Source organism: Chrysemys picta, chromosome 3, assembly GCF_011386835.1.
Source record: "Chrysemys picta bellii isolate R12L10 chromosome 3, ASM1138683v2, whole genome shotgun sequence".
Classification (NCBI taxonomy): domain Eukaryota; kingdom Metazoa; phylum Chordata; order Testudines; family Emydidae; genus Chrysemys; species Chrysemys picta.
This window is the reverse complement of record NC_088793.1, coordinates 1,513,276-1,534,315: the sequence shown is the minus strand read 5'-3', so window position 1 is coordinate 1,534,315 and position 21,040 is coordinate 1,513,276. Positions and strand designations below refer to the sequence as shown.

Below are 21,040 nucleotides of genomic sequence, written 5' to 3'. Positions count from 1 at the left end.
CGCAGTTACACGCAGGCTTTCTGACCACCAGCCTCCCAGCCTAGCACCCCAGACAGTACGTCCTGCCCTGGTCAAATCTGGCCAGTATATGGGTTTAACACCCAGTCCGCCTCTCCCTCAATGTGACGAGGACCATGCACACTTGTGGTAACCAAGCTGAGATTTTCCCCAGACCCCTTAGTTCAGTGCACACTGGTTTGGATTAAAACATAAAATAAGTTTATGAATTACAAAAGGACAGAGTTTCAGTGATTCTAAGTGAGAGCAAACAGATCAAAGCAGACCACGGTTTAAGGCACAAGCTGCCTTTGCTTTGCAGCTTGGGTTTCCCAGGTTTTCCTACACTGCCTAGAATCCCTTAGGCTGGGACCATCACTTCCCCAGTTCGTGTTCCCCAGTTCCCCATGTTTCCAGGTGTGTTGTTTTAGGGAGAGTGAGGTACCATCATGATGTCATTTCCCCCTTTTCTATCTTCTTCCCACTCGCTGGAAAGCTCTTTTGCTGTGACCTGGGTCAAACAGTTCCCATTGTGTAGTGCTAGCTCTGTGAGGTTTCTATTGCACACAGTTCCTGGGGTAATCCTTGTGCTTGTGTGCATTTCCTCAATAAGCCATTAACATTGTTTGGCCTTTTTACTGTTGTACCTGAAAGGCAGCTTGTGGGTGTTTTCAACCTCACAACATGTTTCAGTAACACCTACATAGCCCAACTTCATAACTTCCCATACGTTAATAGTACATACAATCCAATGAGATATTACTGTCTAGCAGATCAAGACTTTTAGAATGACACCTCACAGGGCATACGTTGTGTAAAACGTATCCTAATGATATGACAGTGGTGAATAACGGGTGCCAGCGTGTCACAAACATATTCATAAACGATTTGGAAAAAGGGGTAAACAGTGAGGTGGCAAAATTTGCAGAAGAAATGAAACTACTCCAGATAGTTAAGCCCAAAGCAGACTGTGAAGAGTTACAAAGGGATCTCACAAAACTAAGTGATTGGGCAACAAAATGGCAGATGAAATTGAAGGTTGATCAATGCAAAGTAATGCACATTGGAAAACCTAATCCCAACTCTACGGATACAATGATGGGGCTAAATTTGCTGTTACCGCTCAGGAAAGATCTTGGCGTCACTGTGGATAGTTCTCTGAAAACATCCACTCAATGTGCAGCGACAGTCAAAAAAGCGAACAGAATGCTGGGACTCATTAGGAAAGGGATAGATAATGAGACAGAAAATCTCATATTGCCTTTATATAAATCCATGGGATGCCCACATCTTAAAAAAGTTCTATTGGAATTGGAAAAGGTTCAGAAAAGGGCAACAAAAATGATTAGGGGTATGGAACGACTTCTGTATGAGGAGAGATTAAGAAGACTGTTCAGCTTGGAAGAGACGACTAAGGGGGGATATGATAGAGGCCTATAAAATCATACCTGGTGTGGAAACAGTAAATAAGGAAGTGTTATTTACCCCTTCTCATACCACAAGAATCAGGAGTCACCAAATGAAATTAATAGGCAGCAGGTTTAAAACAAACAACAAGGAAGTATTTCTTCACACAACGCAGTCAACCTGTGGAACTCTTTGTCAGAGGATGTTGTGAAGGCCAAGACTATAACAGGGCTCAAAAAAGAACTAGATAAGTTCATGGAGGACAGGTCTATCAATGGCTATTAGCCAGGCTGGGCAGGGATGGTGTCCCTAGCCTCTGTTTGCCAGAAATTGGGAATGAGCAACAGAGAATGATGATTCCCTGTTCTGTTCATTCCCTCTGGGGCACCTGGCATTGGTCACCGTCAGAAGACAGGACACTGGGCTAGATCAGTTGTCACCAACCCGTTGATCATGATCGACTGGTCGATCCTGGAGCTTCTGCCAGTCGATCATGATCTCCGGGCTGCTAAAAGCCCAGCGGCACAGCAGGGCTCAGGCAGGCTGCCTGGCTGCCCCGGCCCCATGCCGCTCCTGGAAGTGACTGGTTGCTGGCACATCTCTGCAGCCCTGGGGGCAGGGGGGGAGGTGGCTCCATGTGATGTCCCCTACCCCAGGGGCCGCAGAGACGTGCCAGCAGCCAGCCACTTACGGAAGCGGTATGGGGCCGGGGCAGGCAGGCAGCCTGCCTGAGCCCTGCTGCGGCTGGATGTGAGCCGCCTGGGGTAAGCGCCTCCCGGCCGGAGCCTGCACCTTGCACCCCCTCCCGCACCCCAACCCCCTGTCCCAGCCCAGACCCCCCTCCTGTATCCAACTCCCTCCCAGAGCCCACACCCCTCACTCCTGCACCCCAAGCCACTGCCCCAGGCTCAGCCCAGAGCCCCCTCCCACACCCCACACCCCTGCCCCAGCCCGGTGAAAGGGAGGGAGGGGGGAATGGAGTGAATGGGTCGGGGCCTCGGGGAAGGGCCGGGGCAGATCCTGGGTTGATCTTAAATTCAAAAAGTGATCTTGTGCGTAAAAAGGTTAGAGACCACTGGGCTAGATGGACCTTTGGTCTGACCCCTCCTGGCTGTTCTTTGGTTCACTGATCCTGTTCACTCTTCCCTCACCCAAAGTGCCATGCAGTGTTGCTTGGTGCAGTTGAACAGCTGCTGTGTTCCACCCCAGAGGTGGCTGTGAGGGAGCATGGGGGGTAAATACAGTATCAGACACATGCAGGGTAATTTAAATTCCTCAGTGCCCCACAGTAGGGCTCTTACTCATTTAGTTACTCAGGGTTGCCTAGCTAAGGTGTGGAGCCAGGAATTCATGCCCACGTATGTGGGGTAGAGATGTACCACAGTTAGGAGATAGGTAAGAAGTTACGGCATGTAAAGCAAAGAGAACGTGGGGAGTTGGTAAGATTTGATGAACCAGCTGCGTGACTCAGTTTCCCCACTCCCTGGGTACTGCTGCCAGCCCCTGGGGGTGAAGCATTAATTCCTGCTCTGGGATGGGAGGTGTGAGCTGCTGGGATCTCTGGGAGATTCTGTTCAGGTTCCTGATTCCCCCTCCCACCCCCACACCGCCCGGGCAGTTTCAGTGGGACCTGGGATTCTCCGTCCCATGTGTGGCATCGCCATGGGGCAGGATCCAGGCAGAGGCAGCTGCCGTGCCGTGCCGTGCCGTGCCGTGCCGTACGGTGCCGTGCCAAGGGTCCCTGGGTGTATGTGCGGTTGGCGGTGAGGCCGGGGAGGGCAGGATTTGCTCCGTCCTGCTAGTGCATGTCCCTGTCTGTCTCCAACAGCCCGAGGACTGCGTAGGACAGCTGCCCAGCCCGGGAAATGGACCAGCAGCTGCGAGAGCGGTGGCTGCAGGAGGAGCGGGAGTATTTGCAGAGCATGGCGAGGCAGAGGGGCTCGCAGGAGCAGGGTAAGGGGGACGGGGTGCTCCGGGGGGGGGGGGGGGGCATGTGGCTTTCCCTGCACCCCAGTGTACCAGATATGGACTGACTACAGGGCTTACCTCGGAGCAAGGTAGCCCCCGGCTGGGTACATCATTGGGCCCTGCCAATCTCGGCCTGGTCTGGCCGAGGTTCCTTGTCTAATAGGTGTTTTGCACACAGGGCCGCCTAGCGTGAACAGTGACACACCATGCGACAGTCCATTAGCCATGATCTCCAACAGTCCTGGGAGAAGGGAGAGATTCCAAACAACTAAAAAAGGGCAAATCTCTAAAAAGGGAAATCAGGACAACCCGGGGAATTACAGACCACTCAGCTTAACTTCTGTCCCCGGAAAGATAATGGAGCAAATAATTAAGCAATCAATTAGCAAACACCTAGAAGATAATAGGTGATAAGTGACAGTCAGCATTGATTTGTCAAACCAACCTGATCGCTTTCTGTGACAGGGTAACAAGCCTTGTGGATGGGGGGACGCGGTAGACGTGGTATAGCTTGACTTTAGTAAAGCTTCTGATACTGTCTCGCATGACCTGCTCATAAACAAACTAGGGAAATGCAGCCTAGATGGAGCTACTGTAAGGTGGGCCAGGTTGGAAAACCGTTCCCAGAGGTAGTTATCAATGGTTCACAGTCAGGCTGGAAGGGCATAACGAGTGGGGTCCCGCAGGGATCGGTTCTGGGTCTGGTTCTGTTCAATATCTTCATCAATGATTTAGAGAATGGCACAGAGAGTACACTTATAAAGTTTGCGGATGATACCAAGCTGGGAGGGGTTGCAAGTGCTTTGGAGGATAGGATTAAAATTCAAAATGATCTGGACAAACTGGAGAAATGGTCTGAAGTAAACAGGATGAAATTCAATAAGGACAAATGCAAAGTGCTCCACTCAGGAAGGAACAATCAGTTGCACAATGTGACGAAGTGGGACTGTTCTTAATGTTTCCTCTGAATACTGTATGGGTGCCTCAGTTTCCCCTATGCATTTCTTAAGTCTCTAGGTGGTGGGGAAAGGCCAGTGTGCATAAATCACTGACACTCTGTCTCCCTGGCAACAAATGGCCAGGGCCCCTTCCCCCCTGCAAGGAAATAGCTAAAGGTGAACAAAGAGATCAGGTGACCTCCTGGCCCAGGAAAGAGACAAAGCCGGGAGAAGGAGGGGCTACAGGGGGATTTCAGTTGGAGCTACCTGGGGACTAGGAGTGAGGGCAGACGTAGGTGTCTGGCTCTCTGAACCCCAGAATGGACCTGGCCGAGGGGTCCTCTTCGCTGCTGTACCTACAAGCTCTGTTTTAGACCCTGTTCCTGTCATCTAATAAACCTCTGTGTTACTGGCTGGCTGAGAGTCACGTCTGACTGCAAAGTGGGGGTGCAGGACCCTCTGGCTGCCCCAGGACCCCGCCAGGGTGAACTCGCTGTGGGAAGTGCACGGAGGGGCATATGCTGAATGCTCCCAAGAGAGACCCAGGAGGTGAAGCCTTGTGAGCTTCTGGCCCTGAAGGCAGTCTGCTCCAAGGGAGAGGAGGCTCCCCAGAGTCCTGACTGGCTTTGTGGGGAGCAGTTCCAGAGCATCGCCTGGGGACTCCATGACAACTGGTGGCAGCGGTGGGATGTATGGCACCCTGTGAATGGCGCTTCTTGCAGTAAGTGACTGGGGAGCAGTAAAACAGAGGAGGGATGGTTTCAGGGGGCAATTAACCCCTAGGAGTGTGACCAGTGAGAAGGACTGTTGGAGTAACGGGGTCCCCCTGAGGACTGCAGCGAGCAGTCTCAGGGGCGGAGGAGCTTGCCGCTCGACCCTGGGAGAGAGAAGGACATTTGCAGTAACAGGGTTCCCCTGGGGATTGCAGCGAGCGGTCCCAGGGGCGGAGGAGTCTGAAGCTCGACCCTGGCAAAGAGGTGGTGACCATGAGAAGGGCTGGCACACTAGGGGTTCTTCCTGAAAACTTTGTGGGAGCTGAGAGCACACGGGCCTCTAAATCCAAAGCAACTTGGGAACAGTGAAGTGATGGCCTATCACCATTTCCTCAAGAAGGACATTGTGATCCTGTGCAAAAAGAGAGGGTTACGCATTGGGAAGTTCACCAAGGCCCAGTTAATCGTGCAGCTGGAGGACGAGGACCGCTCTAAGGAGCAGATTCCTGACCCAAACGGGGCTACAAGAGGATCTGGGAGCAGCGGTGTGACGAACTGGGCCTGTTCTCACTGTGGTGTGTGAATGCTGACAGGGGAGTGTGGCTAGGATAGTCTGCATTGGAGGATGGGAGTCTGCCCGAAGGCAAATGAATACCTGAGCATGTAACATGAGAACCCAGGAAGGGGTTGGAGGCCAGGTGACACCTTGGCCCGGGAAACTGGACAAAGGCCGTGGGAGGGGTCGCTGAAGCGAGAGTGCTGGAAGCGGGCTGGAGAGATGGCTGGGAGGCAGAGATGGCTCTGACCCCCCAAAGGGGGGTGGGCTGGGATGCCCTGGGACCCCAAGCTGGACCTAACTGAGGGGGTCCTGTTGTCTGTGCCTGCAAGACCTGTCTTGGACTGTATTCCTGTCATCCAAATAAACCTTCTGCTTTACTGGCTGGCTGAGAGTCGCAGGGAATCGCAGGAAGCCGGGGGCGCAGGGCCCTGAGTTCCCCAATACTCCGTGACAAGCGGGAGTGGTAGCCAGGCATCCCCGAGAGTCTGGTCCCCAACCAGACGGGGGTCTTCACGATCGGGTTCCCCATCAGGGGATCGGAGACGGATGGGACTGGAGCTGAGTCCGAGAGAGCGAGAGCCCGAGGAAAAGCAACAGCAGCATGGACTGGTGCTGGTGGAGCGGAGAGGCACAGGGGGCTCCCCAGGGATGAGTGGGGATAGACCGCGGGGTGCCAGTTCCTCAGGGAGCCTTGATACTAAATTGCTGCCCTGGGTAAGGAGGGGGGGATGTGGATGCCCATCACACGGCCTTCGAGCAGGCTGGCGATTTGAACCAGGGGGACCCTGCGGAAAAGCCCCGGTATCTAGCTCCCTTGCTGGGTCCCAAGGCCATAGACGCTGTCAGCCAGATGGGTGGGGTGGTGGTCAGGCTCCCACTCCTGGCCCCAGCCTATATGTCGGCGTGGAGTCTCCTGGGCTCAGGCCCCTCGGACCCCCAGTGGGAGCGGAAGATGGGGATCAATGGGGAGACATGCCTGGGGTGGCGAGACCCTGGGACAGAGAGAACTGTTGTCAGGCACCAGGTGGTGCAGCCGCAGATGCTGAGGGGCTGTGTGACCTGGGTGAAGGTCCCTGGGATGAAGGCCCTCGCCCTGCCTATGGCCCGGATCCCTGTGCAGACCCAGGAGGGGTCAGGCTGGCTGGTAGGTGGGGTTCTCCAGGATATCGGCTGTGAGGTCCTGTTGGGGGGTGACTGTGTCTCTTTGGGACAGGATCCAGGCCCTGCCCCTGTAACGGCCGAGGATTTGAATTTGAATCCCGCTAACCAATTGGCTAAGAGGGAAATGGTCAGTGAAAATGCAAATGACCTGGCTGGCAGGAGGGAGGGGCTGCTGGACAAATTGGAGAGAGTTCAGAGAAGAGCAACAGAAATGATTAAAGGTCTAGAAAACATGACAACAGAACATACGATCGGCCAGACTGGGTCAGACCAAAGGTCCATCCAGCCCAGTCTCCTGTCTGCCGACAGTGGCCACTGCCAGGTGCCCCAGAGGGAATGAACAGACCAGGGAATCGTCCAGTGATCCAGCCCCTGTTGCCATAGCTGCTGATATTCCCTCTGCCCGGTGGGTGCTCGACCCTCCCGCCCCACCCCTGGCCCACCTTTTCCTGCCTTTGCACCATCCTTGCCCCCATTCCACCCGTTCCCCAAAGTCCCCACCCCTTCTCCGCCTCCTCCCCTGAGCGCACCGTGTCCCCGCTCCTCCCCCTTTCTCCGGGAAAGTCCTAAGCGGGAGGCACTAGGAGGGAGGGGGAGGAGCGGTGAGGCGGCACGCTTGGGAGAGGGGAGCTTGGCTGCCGGTGGGTGCAGAGCACCCACTAATTTTTCCCCGTGGGTGCTGCAGCCCTGGGGCACCCACGGAGTCAGCACCTATGTCTGTCGCTGTGACAATGCGGTTCTGGTGGAACCCAACTGAGAGTGCCAACTCAGGACAAATTGCTCAAATAGGGCAGTTACAGCCCAAGGCTGGGGTTTTTTCCACCTCTAAGGCAAACCAAACCAGCCAGACAAGGAGCCACTACAGGACTTTGGTTGCAACAATGATCTATACAGTCCCAGTTTATGTCAATAACGTCACACCCCCAATGCAAAATTGATTCAAGAAGGGATGACACAAACATCACTGACTGCATCCCAAGAGCTCCCCATCCTGGATTCTGTCTCACTACAGCTAGTATTGGGTTAGAAGCCATACCAGTGTATAACAGAAATGGTTATACACAGAAATGGTTTATCAAAATCATGTTCAACCACATGATTGAACCTCTTTACAAACTCAAGGTAAAACTTAGTTAGAACAATAGTGGATTGGATCTGCTCTGGCAGCATGGTTCCTGTATGTCTCATGTGATCTTGCCAAGAGCTAAAGAAAACCGCTACTTTATCCATACAAGCTCGGGCCAATGTTTGGAACCCAATTAACATCGAATAAATGCAGATATTAATGTTCTTCATAGTACAGGAATCTTGGCATTTAGCCATGAAAGCAATATGGTAGTGTGCCTCAGTTTCCCTTTTCATACAGCACCTTATGTCTGGAATGTCTTTTCCCCTGTGAAAAGTTCCCATATTGTTTACAGGCATTAACTGTGAAACACCAGTGTAACAAGGCCTTTTAACATAATGTGTGTTTTCATGTATTCCTTTTAACATGTCCAAGGGATTCTCCAAAAGATTAGGCACATTGTACACTTTTACAGTTTGTGGCAATAGCAACACATTCATTACAAAATTTAGCAATAACAACAAGTTCATTGCAAGTGTCCATCTACAGTCATGTTTGTCATGCCACCCCTTTGGCTCAATACCATTGGAGTTTGGGCATTTTAGGGTTAACCTGTGGCTTCCCTTTGCAAAATTCAGTTTTCTCTTTCCTCCTTGTCCTGCAGGATCAAACCCTGATTTCTCTTGCTTAACAGAATTCACTGGCTGATGGGGTGGGCCCTCTTTGCTAACAGCTATTAGCAAGTCCTCCCTTTCCCAGCCAGGCAAGTAATTTACACTACCCCAGACCAGAGCCAGTCCACCAGTTTTCATATTCGTAACTGCTATCATCTCCAAGGCTGGACTCTGTCTTAAAGAGATACCACACAAATCCAAAGAGTCTGCGGGTGAGAGTTTGCTTGCTCTCCCCCGCATCCTCAAGCATTTAGCCATAAAACTGCTCTGCTCTGACACATCAGTAACCAAATCTGTCCTCAAATCCTGAAGCACAAACTGCTCATTTAAAGAATCAGAGAGGAGACATTCCTGTTCCAACACCATTGTCTCCCCAACAAGTTGGCCCCACACAGCCACTTGGTTATAGGACTGCCTCAATTCCTTAACAACTTCTGCTTCCTCTGAGACCTTCTCAAAGCTACCCACACTGGATCTTTTAAAAGGAAAGTCAGAGGATCCATTCACAACAGACAATTTTTGGCTGCTAGGAACTGAAACTTCCTTGATTAAATCACTCTCACATCCTTCAGTTGCAGGGAACTGCTTGCACCGATTACCATGAGGATTCCTTTCTCCAGGAGCTTTTCTAAGCAGCAATTCACCCCTCACAGAAATTCTGCCCTTACCCTCTTCACCTAGGGCTTGCTCTAAAGGCACACTTTCCTGAGCAACAACAGACTCTGTCTGGGTCTTACTTACATTCAGGATCACCTTTGGCCCATCAGGCAGATCTCTACCCAATCCCCTTTCAGGCAAACCCATAGACTTCCTAGATAAAAGGTTAGAAATATTTCCCTTCTCTTTGCCACACACAAGCTTAGGAATTTTTTTCTTTTTGCTACAAGTTGTTAAACTGTCCGTAGGTACCACAACCAAATTACCTTTCTGCTCTCCTTGTGCCCTGGCTAGGGTATCACCCTGATCAGACAGAGTTGTTACACCCTTCTCCAACCACACATGAGCAACAGGCAAAATACAAGCACCAGAATTGTTTGGTCTCTGGGATTTTGCTAAGACACTAACTGGATGCAACCTAGTTACGGTGCCATTCTCCCCAGCAGATGCAAACTTAGGACCATTCCCTTCCTGGGCTTTAGTCGAATCCAGAACCAACTCAGCTAAATTACTCTCAACCATCACAGGCCGAAAGGCACCTTCTGTCTGCTCCACAGACAAAAAAGAGTTGGAGATGCATTTTCCTTTACTAGACATACAGTTTGGGATTTCATTTCCCTTGTCCCAGCACACCGGGCTGTTCACAGACAACTGCTTGGAGACTGGGGTAGCTTCCTCCATAGGCAAGTCAATACCCCTGACAGACACAGGCACATTTCCTTCACTGTCGCTATTCTTCGCACAGGAAACAGATAAGGTATAGGGACACTCATCTTCCACTCTCCTTGCCTTCCCAAACTGCTGACTAGATAAAGCCATCAGCTCACAAGACTGCCTAGGCTCATCCAAAATCTCCTTGTTCTCCTCTCCCTTCGCTTGATCTAATTCCAGATTTACTTCTGAGACATTAGATAGACATTCAGAAACTTCATTCACAGCCAAACAGCTACTTTCCAAAGACAAACTTTTGGAGAAACCCTCCATAGGCACAACCTTAGGATCAATCCTCTCTTGTGCCTGGTTTGTATTAACTTGACTGACCATAGTTTTAATATCATTTCCAATCATAATATCCTTAGGGATTATGTCTTTTACTCCCACAACCATGGTGCCCTCCAATCCCTTCCATTTCAGGTGGATTTTAGCCAAAGGCACCCTGACAAAATACTTAGATAAGGTGTGACAATGCGGTTCTGGCGGAACCCAACTGAGAGTGCCAACTCAGGACAAATTGCTCAAATAGGGCAGTTACAGCCCAAGGCTGGGGTTTTTCCACCTCTACGGCAAACCAAACCAGCCAGACTAAGAGGACTTCAGTCTCACCCCACTGGCTAACTGCAAGTCTCACAAGCAATCTCCTTAGATACTCCAGTTTCCCAGTATTACCACCAGTACCACTCGTTATGGGGACAAATGGTTATGAAAACCAATACCCCAGTAAAAGAAAAAGGTTCTCCTGATCCCAAAGGACTAAGCCCCAGACCCAGGTCAATATACAAATCAGATCTTACCCACAAATCACGCTGTTGCCAATCCTTTAGAATCTAAAATCTAAAGGTTTATTCATAAAAGGAAAAAGATAGTTAGAATTGGTTAAATGGAATCAATTACGTACAGTAATGGCAAAGTTCTTGGTTCAGGCTTGCAGCAGCGATGGAATAAACTGCAGGTTCAAATCAAGTCTCTGGAATACATCCCCCGCTGGGATGGGTCCTCAGTCCTTTGTTCAAAGCTTCAGCTTGTAGCAAAGTTCCTCCAGAGGTAAGAAGCAGGATTGAAGACAAGATGGAGATCAGGCATCAGCCTTATATAGTCTTTTCCAGGTGTAAGAACACCTCTTTGTTCTTAAATTACAGCAACATGGAGTCTGGAGTCACATGGGCCAGTCCCTGCATACTTTGCTGAGGTACAAGGCGTATCTGCCTTTTCTCAATGGGTCCATTGTATAGCTGATGGTCCTTAATGGGCCATCAAGCAGGCTAGGCAGAGCTAATCTCAGCTTGTCTGGGATGTCACCCAGAAGCATAGCATAAGTTTGCCATACAGACAGTATAGAGCCAATATTCATAACTTCGACTACAAAACTGATACACACATCTAGACAGCATAATCATAACCAGTAAACCATAACCTTGTCCTAGACACCCCATTTGACCCCCTTTATACAAGATTTGGGTGCCACTACAGGACTTTGGTTGCAACAATGATCTATATGGTCCCAGTTTATGTCAATAACGTCACATAAGGCTACAACAGTTACATCTTCACCTGGCAAATAATCTTCCTTTCTTACAAGACTTGCTTTAACCAGAGTAATATCTGCTGCGGTGTCCCTCCATGCCATACACCTCACTCCATTCACTTCTGCACTGCATGTAACCTGCTGGGGATGTGAGTTCCTACCCTCCGGGCCCCCCTTGAACTCCTTTAGAAGAGTCAGGTTTATTTTTAAATCCTTCCCTCCTCTTGAACTGGGGAGAATGGTGATCAGTTTTCCCCGGGGTTTTACACCCTTCTCGAGCCCTGTTTTGGGTATGGGCATCCGCAATCTCTGCCGCCCGTAGGACTGACTCAGGGTCCCTGTCACACACAGCTGCTCTCACATTGTCAGGCACAATGTCTAAGAACTGTTCCAAAGTTATTAAATCCAGCAGTTTTTCAAAACTCCCATGCGCCTTAGCTCCCATAACCCACTTTTTAACAAAACCCATCAGCTTATGAGCACATTCTACAAAAGTACAATCATTAGACATTTTAAACTTTCTAAACTTAACCCTGTAAGATTCAGGAGTAACCTTGAACCGCCTTAACACAGAATCCTTAAACCGCTCATAATCTAAGGCTTCTTGTTCCCCCAAGTCATTGAATACCTCCCTGGCTTTTCCAGTCAGTCTGGTCAGCAGGACAGGCATTCGCTGACCCTCAGGGATCTGGTACAGATTGCAGAGGCGTTCAAAGGTAGACAAAAACTCCTCTATATCCTCAGTATCATTGTAAATGGGACACATCCTTTCCCAGTTTCTCTCATGGCGGGGGGGAAGTGGAGTACCAGGTGGGGATGACTTTCTCCGCTCTTCCATTACTTGGAGCTGAAGTCTGGCCGTCTCCTGTTCAGCAGCGAGCAGCTCTAGACGTCCCTTACGAGCTCTCTCTTCTCTCGCATCAGCCTCCTTCTTTCTTTGATCAGCTTCTTTCTCTCTCTCTCTTTCTAACTCTGCTATTTTTTGCTTCTCCAGCAATCGAAGATCTGCTAGCTTCTGTTCATGCTCAAATTGCAGTTGACTTGTCACCCTTTGCATCCTAATTTTTTCTGCATCTTCTGTAGCCTCAGGTAAGGGCTGTGCTCTTGCCCCCTGATCACTGGCTATTAACAGATTTCTCAGTTCTTCCTTTGTAGCTTTCTTTCTAAAGCTTATCCTCTTTTCTGAACACAAATTTTCCAGGGCTTTTTTGCCAAGTCCCTCATATGCTCTTTGCTCAGCCATTGCAGCAGCTCTTTAACCAACAAAACTCTCAATCCCAAAATTCAAATTTGGATAACGTGGGGTTCTGACCCAAAGCTTAATTGACCTGGTTCTGTGGATCCTGCCGACTACGCCACTGTGACAATGCGGTTCTGGTGGAACCCAACTGAGAGTGCCAACTCAGGACAAATTGCTCAAATAGGGCAGTTACAGCCCAAGGCTGGGGTTTTTCCACCTCTAAGGCAACACCAGCCAGACGAGGAGGACTTCGGTCTCATCCCACTGGCTAACCGCAAGTCTCACAAGCAATCTCCTTAGACACTCCAGTTTCCCAGTATTACCACCAGTGCCACACGTTATGGGGACAAATGGTTATGAAAACCAATACCCCAGTAAAAGAAAAAGGTTCTCCTGATCCCAAAGGACCAAGCCCCAGACCCAGGTCAATATACAAGTCAGATCTTACCCACAAATCACGCTGCTGCCAATCCTTTAGAATCTAAAATCTAAAGGTTTATTCATAAAAGGAAAAAGATAGAGATGAGAGTTAGAATTGGTTAAATGGAATCAATTCCATACAGTAATGGCAAAGTTCTTGGTTCAGGCTTGCAGCAGCGATGGAATAAACTGCAGGTTCAAATCAAGTCTCTGGAATACATCCCCAGCTGGGATGGGTCATTCAGTCCTTTGTTCAGAGCTTCAGTTTGTAGCAAAGTCCCTCCAGAGGTAAGAAGCAGGATTGAAGACAAGATGGAGATGAGGCATCAGCCTTATATAGTCTTTTCCAGGTGTAAGAACACGTCTTTGTTCTTACTGTGGAAAATTACAGCAAAATGGAGTCTGGAGTCACATGGGCCAGTCCCTGCATATTTTGCTGAGTTACAAGGCGTATCTGCCTTCTCTCAATGGGTCCATTGTATAGCTGATGGTCCTTAATGGGCCATCAAGCAGGCTAGGCAGAGCTAACACCAGTTTGTCTGGGATGTCACCCAGAAGCATAGCATAAGTTTGCCATACAGACAGTATAGAGCCAATATTCATAACTTCAACTACAAAACTGATACACGCATATAGACAGCATAATCCTAACCAGTAAACCATAACCTTGTCCTAGACACCCCATTTGACCCCCTTTATACAAGATTTGGTGCCACTACAGGACCTTGGTTGCAACAATGATCTATACGGTCCCAGTTTATGTCAATAACGTCACAGTCGCCCAATCCCAGCTTCTGGCAAACAGAGGCTAGGGCCACCATCCCTGCCCAGCCTGGCTAATAGCCATTGATAGACCTGTCCTCCAGGAACTTATCTAGTTCTTGTTTGAACCCTGGTATAGTCTTGGCCTTCACAACATCCCTTAGCAAAGAGTTCCACAGACTGACTGCGCATTGTGTGACTCATGAGGGAAGACTGAAAAAATTGGGTTTGTTTAGTCTGGAGAAGAGAAGCCTGAGAGGGGACATGATCACAGTTTTCAAGTACGTAACAGGTTGTTACAAGGAGGAGGGAGAAGAATTATTCTCCTTAACATCTGAGGACAGGACAAGAAACAATGGGCTTAAATTGCAGCAAGGGCGGTTTAGGTTGGACATTTGGAAAAAACTTCCTAACTGTCAGGGTGGTTAAGCACTGGAATAAATTGCCCACGGAGGTTGTGGAATCTCCATCACTGGGGATTTTGAAGAGCAGGTTGGACAAACACCTGTCAGGGATGGTCTAGCTCAGCGGTTCTCAAACATTATCAACCTGAGGATCCCCATTTTGATTTAAAAATTTTTGGGGACCCCCAAGTGCCCCCCTTCTTAGCCCTTGCCCCACCCCCTTCCCCAAGGCCACGCCCCTGCTCACTCCATCCCCCCTCCCTCCGTCACTCGCTCTCCCGCACCCTCATTCACTTTCACCAGGCTGGGGCAGGGACTTGGGGTGCAGGAGGTGGTGTGGGGGATGGGCTCTGGGAGGGAGTTTGGGTGCTGGATGTAGGCTCTGGGCTGGGGCAGGGTGTTGGGGTGCAGGAGGGGGGGCAGTGCTTACCTTGGACGGCTCCCAAAAGCAACCAGCACACCCCTCTGGCAGCGGCTCCTAGGTGGGGGGCCAGGGGGTCTCCGGGTGCTGCCCCTGCCTGCAGGCACCGCCCCCGCAGCTCCCATTGGCCGCAGTTCCCAGCCAATGGGAGCTGTGGAGTCGGTGCTCGGGCCGGGGGCAGCGCACGGAGACACACACACCCCCAGGTCGCAGGGACGTGCTGTCCGCTTCTGGGAGCAGTGCGGACCCAGGGTCCCCACTCCTCCCCCTCCCTCGCAGTGCCTCCTTCACGCCCGAGAACAGCTGTTCCCGGGCGTGAAGGAGGTGCTGGGTGGGGGGAGGACCCCCTGCAGTACCCTCGGGGACCCCAGTTTGAGAAACGCGGGTCTAGATAATCAGGGCCGGCTCTGGCTTTTTTGCCGCCCTAGGCAAAAAAGCCACCCGCCCCCCCCCCTCCCCCAGTGTGGCAGGGGAGGGCGCCGAGCCCGGCCGCGGGCCCGCAATCCCCGACCGGCCGGAGCGCCGGAGGGAGGGCGGAGAGCTTGGCCGGGGCTCTCCGCTCTCCCCGACCGGCCGGAGTGCCAGGGGGAGGGCGGCGAGCCCGGCCGGGGCCCCGCCGCACCGTCCCCCTCCAGGCGCCGCCCCAAGCACATGCTTGGTGGGCTGGTGCCTGGAGCCGGCCCTGTAGATAATACTTAATCCTGCCATGAGGGAGGGGACTGGAGCAGGTGACCTCTCGAGGTCCCTCCAGTCCTATGATTCTGCGATCTCCCGCTCTGAGTTCTCCCTTCCCCACACCCTCGCTGTAAGGAACCCTGGGGATCCAAGCCCTTTGTTCGGTACAGCCGGGGTTCGTCAGAGTGCAATGGGGAGAGACACAGCTCCTCTGGGCCCGGGGCTGTGGCAGGAGCTCTCAGCCTCCCACCACAGCAGGCTGGGCTGGAGGTGGGATTCAGGGACAGCCCAAGGTTCGCTATTGCCAGGGTCTCCTGTTGTTCCGCTGTCGCGCTGCCGGGGACGTGCCGTGCTGATCAGTCTGTTACGAGTCTCTGAATCATGCTGGTTTTCTAATTACACGGAGCGATCCCGTAACAACTGGGTCGTCTGGCTGCCCATAGGTTGCAACAACTGGCTGTGGTCGGTCTAAAATCCTCGAGTTGTCGTCTTGTTCTGCATCCGCCATCTGTAGGGTTGGCTGGGTCAATTGTTCTTTCTGATCTCGGCTGTAGATGGCGACGGTTTCTGCTGAACTCTCCTCTGTCGGTCTTGATCACACAGGATCTGGGCGCTGAATTCTATTGATTTATGACAGTTGGGGCTGTCCAGCCTTTTTCTTCATCCAGTTTGACATGAACGTGGCCACTAGCTTCTGTCCCTGCAGGTCTCTGAGTGACGCCCGTTGTAAAAGGGCCACAAGCTCGTGTGGCTGTTTTATCTGATTTGGCTGCTCTTCGTGTCTGGGCACGTTGTAGGTAGGGTCTCTTCCAGAGCTGGCACAATAGTTCTGAGTTGTCTTCCCATCAGGGGCTGTGCTGGCCTGTACCCAGTAGCTGCTGGTGTTTATCTGTAGCTCAGGAGAGCAAGGAATGGATTTTCCTGCTGTGGGTTTTCTTGGCTGACTGCACGGCTCTCGCAGCCTCGCCATTTGCTTGTGGGTAACGTGGGCTGCCAGGAAAACGATCTAAGTCATATTTTGTCCATGGACGTTATTGACATAAACTGTAACCATATAGATCATTGTTGCAACCGCTGTTCTATATTTGTACAAAGGTTGTCGTGTAAGGTGTCTATGGAAAGGTGATGGTTTGCTGGTTATCATAGAATCATAGAATCATAGAATATCAGAGTTGGAAGGGACCTCAAGAGGTCATCTAGTCCAACCCCCTGCTCAAAGCAGGACCAATTCGCAGCTAAATCATCCCAGCCAGGGCTTTGTCAAGCCGGGCCTTAAAAACCTCCAAGGAAGGAGATTCCACCACCTCTCTAGGTAACGCATTCCAGTGTTTCACCACCCTCCTAGTGAAATAGTTTTTCCTGATATCCAACCTGGACCTCCCCCACTGCAACTTGAGACCATTACTCCTTGTTCTGTCGTCTGCCACCACTGAGAACAGCCGAGCTCCATCCTCTTTGAAACCCCCCTTCAGGTAGTTGAAGGCTGCTATCAAATCCCCCCTCATTCTTCTCTTCTGGAGACTAAACAATCCCAGTTCCCTCAGCCTCTCCTCATAAGTCATGTGCTCCAGACCCCTAATCATTTTTGTTGCCCTCCGCTGGACTCTTTCCAATTTTTCCACATCCTTCTTGTAGTGTGGGGCCCAAAACTGGACACAGTATTCCAGATGAGGCCTCACCAATGTCGAATAAAGGGGAACGATCACGTTCCTCGATCTGCTGGCAGTGCCCCTACTTATACAGCCCAAAATGCCGTTAGCCTTCTTGGCAACAAGAGCACACTGTTGACTCATATCCAGCTTCTCGTCCACTGTGACCCCTAGGTCCTTTTCTGCAGAACTGCTACCTAGCCATTCGGTCCCTAGTCTGTAGCAGTGCATGGGATTCTTCCGTCCTAAGTGCAGGACTCTGCACTTGTCCTTGTTGAACCTCATCAGGTTTCTTTTGGCCCAATCCTCTAATTTGTCTAGGTCCCTCTGTATCCGATCCCTACCCTCTAGTGTATCTACCACGCCTCCTAGTTTAGTGTCATCTGCAAACTTGCTGAGAGTGCAGTCCACACCATCCTCCAGATCATTAATAAAGATATTAAACAAAACCGGCCCCAGGACCGACCCTTGGGGCACTCCGCTTGAAACTGGCTGCCAACTAGACATGGAGCCATTGATCACTACCCGTTGAGCCCGACGATCTAGCCATCTTTCTATCCACCTTACAGTCCATTCATCCAGCCCATACTTCTTTAACTTGGCGGCAAGAATACTGTGGGAGACCGTATCAAAAGCTTTGCTAAAGTCAAGGAATAACACATCCACTGCTTTCCCCTCATCCACAGAGCCAGTTATCTCCTCATAGAAGGCAATTAGGTTAGTCAGGCACGACTTCCCCTTCGTGAATCCATGCTGACTGTTCCTGATCACTTTCCTCTCCTCTAAATGTTTCATAATTGATTCCTTGAGGACCTGCTCCATGATTTTTCCAGGGACTGAGGTGAGACTGACTGGCCTGTAGTTCCCCGGATCCTCCTTCTTCCCTTTTTTAAAGATGGGCACTACATTAGCCTTTTTCCAGTCATCTGGGACCTCCCCAGATAGCCATGAGTTTTCAAAAATAATGGCTAATGGCTCTGCAATCTCACCCGCCAACTCCTTTAGCACCCTCGGATGCAGCGCATCCGGCCCCATGGACTTGTGCACGTCCAGTTATGATGATGCTGTCTGTAGGTGTGTACCATTTTTGTATCTGAAGTTATGAATATTGGCTCTGTACTTGTATCTCAATGTGTTTGATTCCAAGTAGCCTCAGTGAAGCTTTCGGTCAGCTTCTGGAGAAGGGACTATTCCCAGTAAGTGCCGTCAAGAAACACTTAACGGACAATGGACCTTGGGCGAGTCCAATCCACATTGGAGCTTTCCTGGGAACCTTCAAACTAACATGTGAACAATGGCGTCGGCCTGTACAGAACTGAGTCAGGCCTGGACATGTGACTTGCCCATGTGATTCCAGGCTCCATATTACTGCTGTGATTGTCCACAGGGCAGAGGATATAAAAAGCTGCTGCAGCTCCTCCATCTTGTCTTCAATCCTGCTTCTTGCCTCTGGAGGGACTTTGCTACAAACTGAAGCTCTGAACAAAGGGCTGAGGACCCATCCCAGCTGGGGATGTATTCCAGAGACTTGATTTGAACCTGCAGTTTATTCCATCACTGCTGCAAGCCTGAACCAAGAACTTTGCCATTACTGTATGTAATTGATTCCATTTAACCAATTCTAACTCTCATCTCTATCTTTTTCCTTTTATGAATAAACCTTTAGATTTTAGATTCTAAAGGGTTGGCAACAGCGTGATTTGTGGGTAAGATCTGATTTGTATATTGACCTGGTCTGGGTCTTGGTCCTTTGGGATCAGGAGAACCTTTTTCTTTTACTGGGGTATCGGTTTTCATAACCATTTGTCCCCATAACGAGTGGCACTGGTGGTAATACTGGGAAACTGGAGTGTCTAAGGAGATTGCTTGTGAGACTTGCGGTTAGCCAGTGGGGTGAGACCGAAGTCCTCTTAGTCTGGCTGGTTTGGTTTGCCTTAGAGGGGAAGGGTAACAGCTGTCCTGTGTACAGTACTATAAAATCCCTCCTGGCCAGAGACTCCAAAATCCTTTTCCCTGTAAAGGGTTAAGAAGCTCAGGTAACCTGGCTGGCATCTGACCTAAAGGACCAATAAGGGGACAAGATACTTTCAAGTCTTGGGGGGGGGGGAAGGCTTTTGTTTGTGTTCTTTGTTTGGGTGTGTTCGCTCTCGGGACTGAGAGGGACCAGACATCAATCCAGGTTCTCCACATCTTTCTAAACAAGTCTCTCCTATTTCAAACTTGTAAGTAAATAGCCAGGCAAGGCGTGTTAGTTTTCCTTTGTTTTCTCAACTTGTAAATGTACCTTTTACCAGAGTGTTTATCTTTGTTTGCTGTACTTTGAACCTAAGACTAGAGGGGAGTCCTCTGAGCTCTTTAAGTTTGATTACCTTGTAAGGTTAATTTCCATACTGATTTTACAGAGATGATTTTTACCTTTTTCTTTAATTAAAAACCTTCTTTTTAAGAACCTGATTGATTTTTTCCTTGTTTTAAGATCCAAGGGGTTTGGATCTTGATTCACCAGGAGTTGGTGGGAGGAAGGAGGGGGGATGGTTAATTTCTCCTTGTTTTAGAACCCAGGGGGGTTGGAACTGTATTCACCAGGAGTTGGTGGGAGGAAGGAGGGGAATGGTTAATTTCTCCTTGTTTTAAGATCCAAGGGGTTTGGATCTGTATTCACCAGGGAAGGTCTCTCAAGGCTACCCAGGGAAGGAAATTAGCCTTGGGATGGTGGCAGCGGACCAGAGCTAAGCTGGTAGTTAAGCTTAGAAGTTTTCATGCAGGCCCCTACATTTGTACCCTAAAGTTCAAAGTGGGGATACAGCCTTGACAGGTGGAAAAAACCCAGCCTTGGGCTGTAACTGCCCTGTTTTAGCAATTTGTCCTGAGTTGGCACTCTCAGTTGGGTTCCGCCAGATCCGCATTGTCACAGTGGCGTAGTCGTGCTTGGATCCACAGAACCAGGTCAATTAAGCTTTGGGTCAGAACCCCACGCTATCCAAATTTGAATTTTGGGATTGAGAGTTTGGTTGGTTAAAGAGCAGTTGCAATGGGTGAGCAAAGAGCTTATGAGGGACTTGGCAAAAAAGCCCTGGAAGATTTGTGTTCAGAAAAGAGGATAAGCTTTAGAAAGAAAGCTACAACTCAAGAACTGAGAGATCTGTTAATAGCCAGTGATCAGGGGGCAGGAGCACAGCCCTTATCTGAAGCTACAGAAGCTGCAGACGCCATTGGAATGCAAAAGGCAGCAAATAAACTGCAACTGGAGCATGAACAGAGACTAGCAGCTCTTGGATGGCCGGAGAAGCAGACGATCGCCGAGATAGAGAAGCCAAAGGAAGAATGGCTGAATGGGAAAGGGAAGCTGATGGAAGAAAGAAGGAGGCTGATGAGAGAGGAAAGGGCTCGTGTCCGGAGCTGCTGGCTGCTGAGGAGAGAGTTCGCCAGATGCAACAAGAAACTGCCAGGCCTCAGCTCCAAGTCAAAAAAGCAAGGGAAGAACAGCAGAAACTGTCCTCTTAAATGCCCAGTTTCTACCAGTGTTGGGATGTTGTATAACTGAGCCGTTGTCTGGGTGTAACCAAATGTACCCCAACACTGCCACCTTTTATGTAAAGGCTGTTTCTGTGAGTTCAGTAGAAGGTGACCCCACAAGTTGTGCCAATGCTCTGTATGGGAGTGGTAATGAAACATTCAGAGAATGTAAAAGTCAATGGTAAAAGCTGTTTAGGGCAAATGATGGCTTCTAACATCACTCTGGTTAAAGCAGATCTTGTCAAAGAGGAAGATTATTTGCCAAATCAGCATGTGAATGTTGTAGTCCTCTATGAGTTTACTGTCCCTGTGCCTTTAGCCAGAATCCACCTTGGATGGAATGGGGCTCAGCATGGAGTCATAGCTGGGGTAAGGAACTTATTGCCTAAGGATCTTTTGATTGGGGAAGATGAACAGTGAAAGCTTTGTTCAGTCCAGGTAGCCAGAGCCAGTCACAAGACAGGAATGATCTTCAACCTGTGTCTGTTATGGGCAATGATTTGCTGGGGAGGGTTGCTCCAAAGGTTTGTCTGAGGAGAAGAGCAGTTGGTCTGGGAATGAAGTGTCTGAA

General features: G+C 50.1%; 1 protein-coding gene across 6 annotated transcripts in view; it reads left to right on the top strand.

Annotated features, from left to right (window-relative positions):
• Positions 1 to 21,040, top strand: part of LOC101936799 (cGMP-dependent protein kinase 1-like) — a 72,443-nt gene that overhangs the window by 10,346 nt on the left and 41,057 nt on the right. For all 6 annotated transcript variants that reach the window (XM_065590037.1, XM_065590038.1, XM_065590035.1 and 3 more), the window contains one exon: positions 3,233 to 3,357. In XM_065590037.1, the coding sequence (XP_065446109.1) occupies positions 3,270 to 3,357 (88 nt within the window). In that variant the 5' untranslated portion in view covers positions 3,233 to 3,269. The remainder of the gene's footprint in view (positions 1 to 3,232; positions 3,358 to 21,040) is intronic.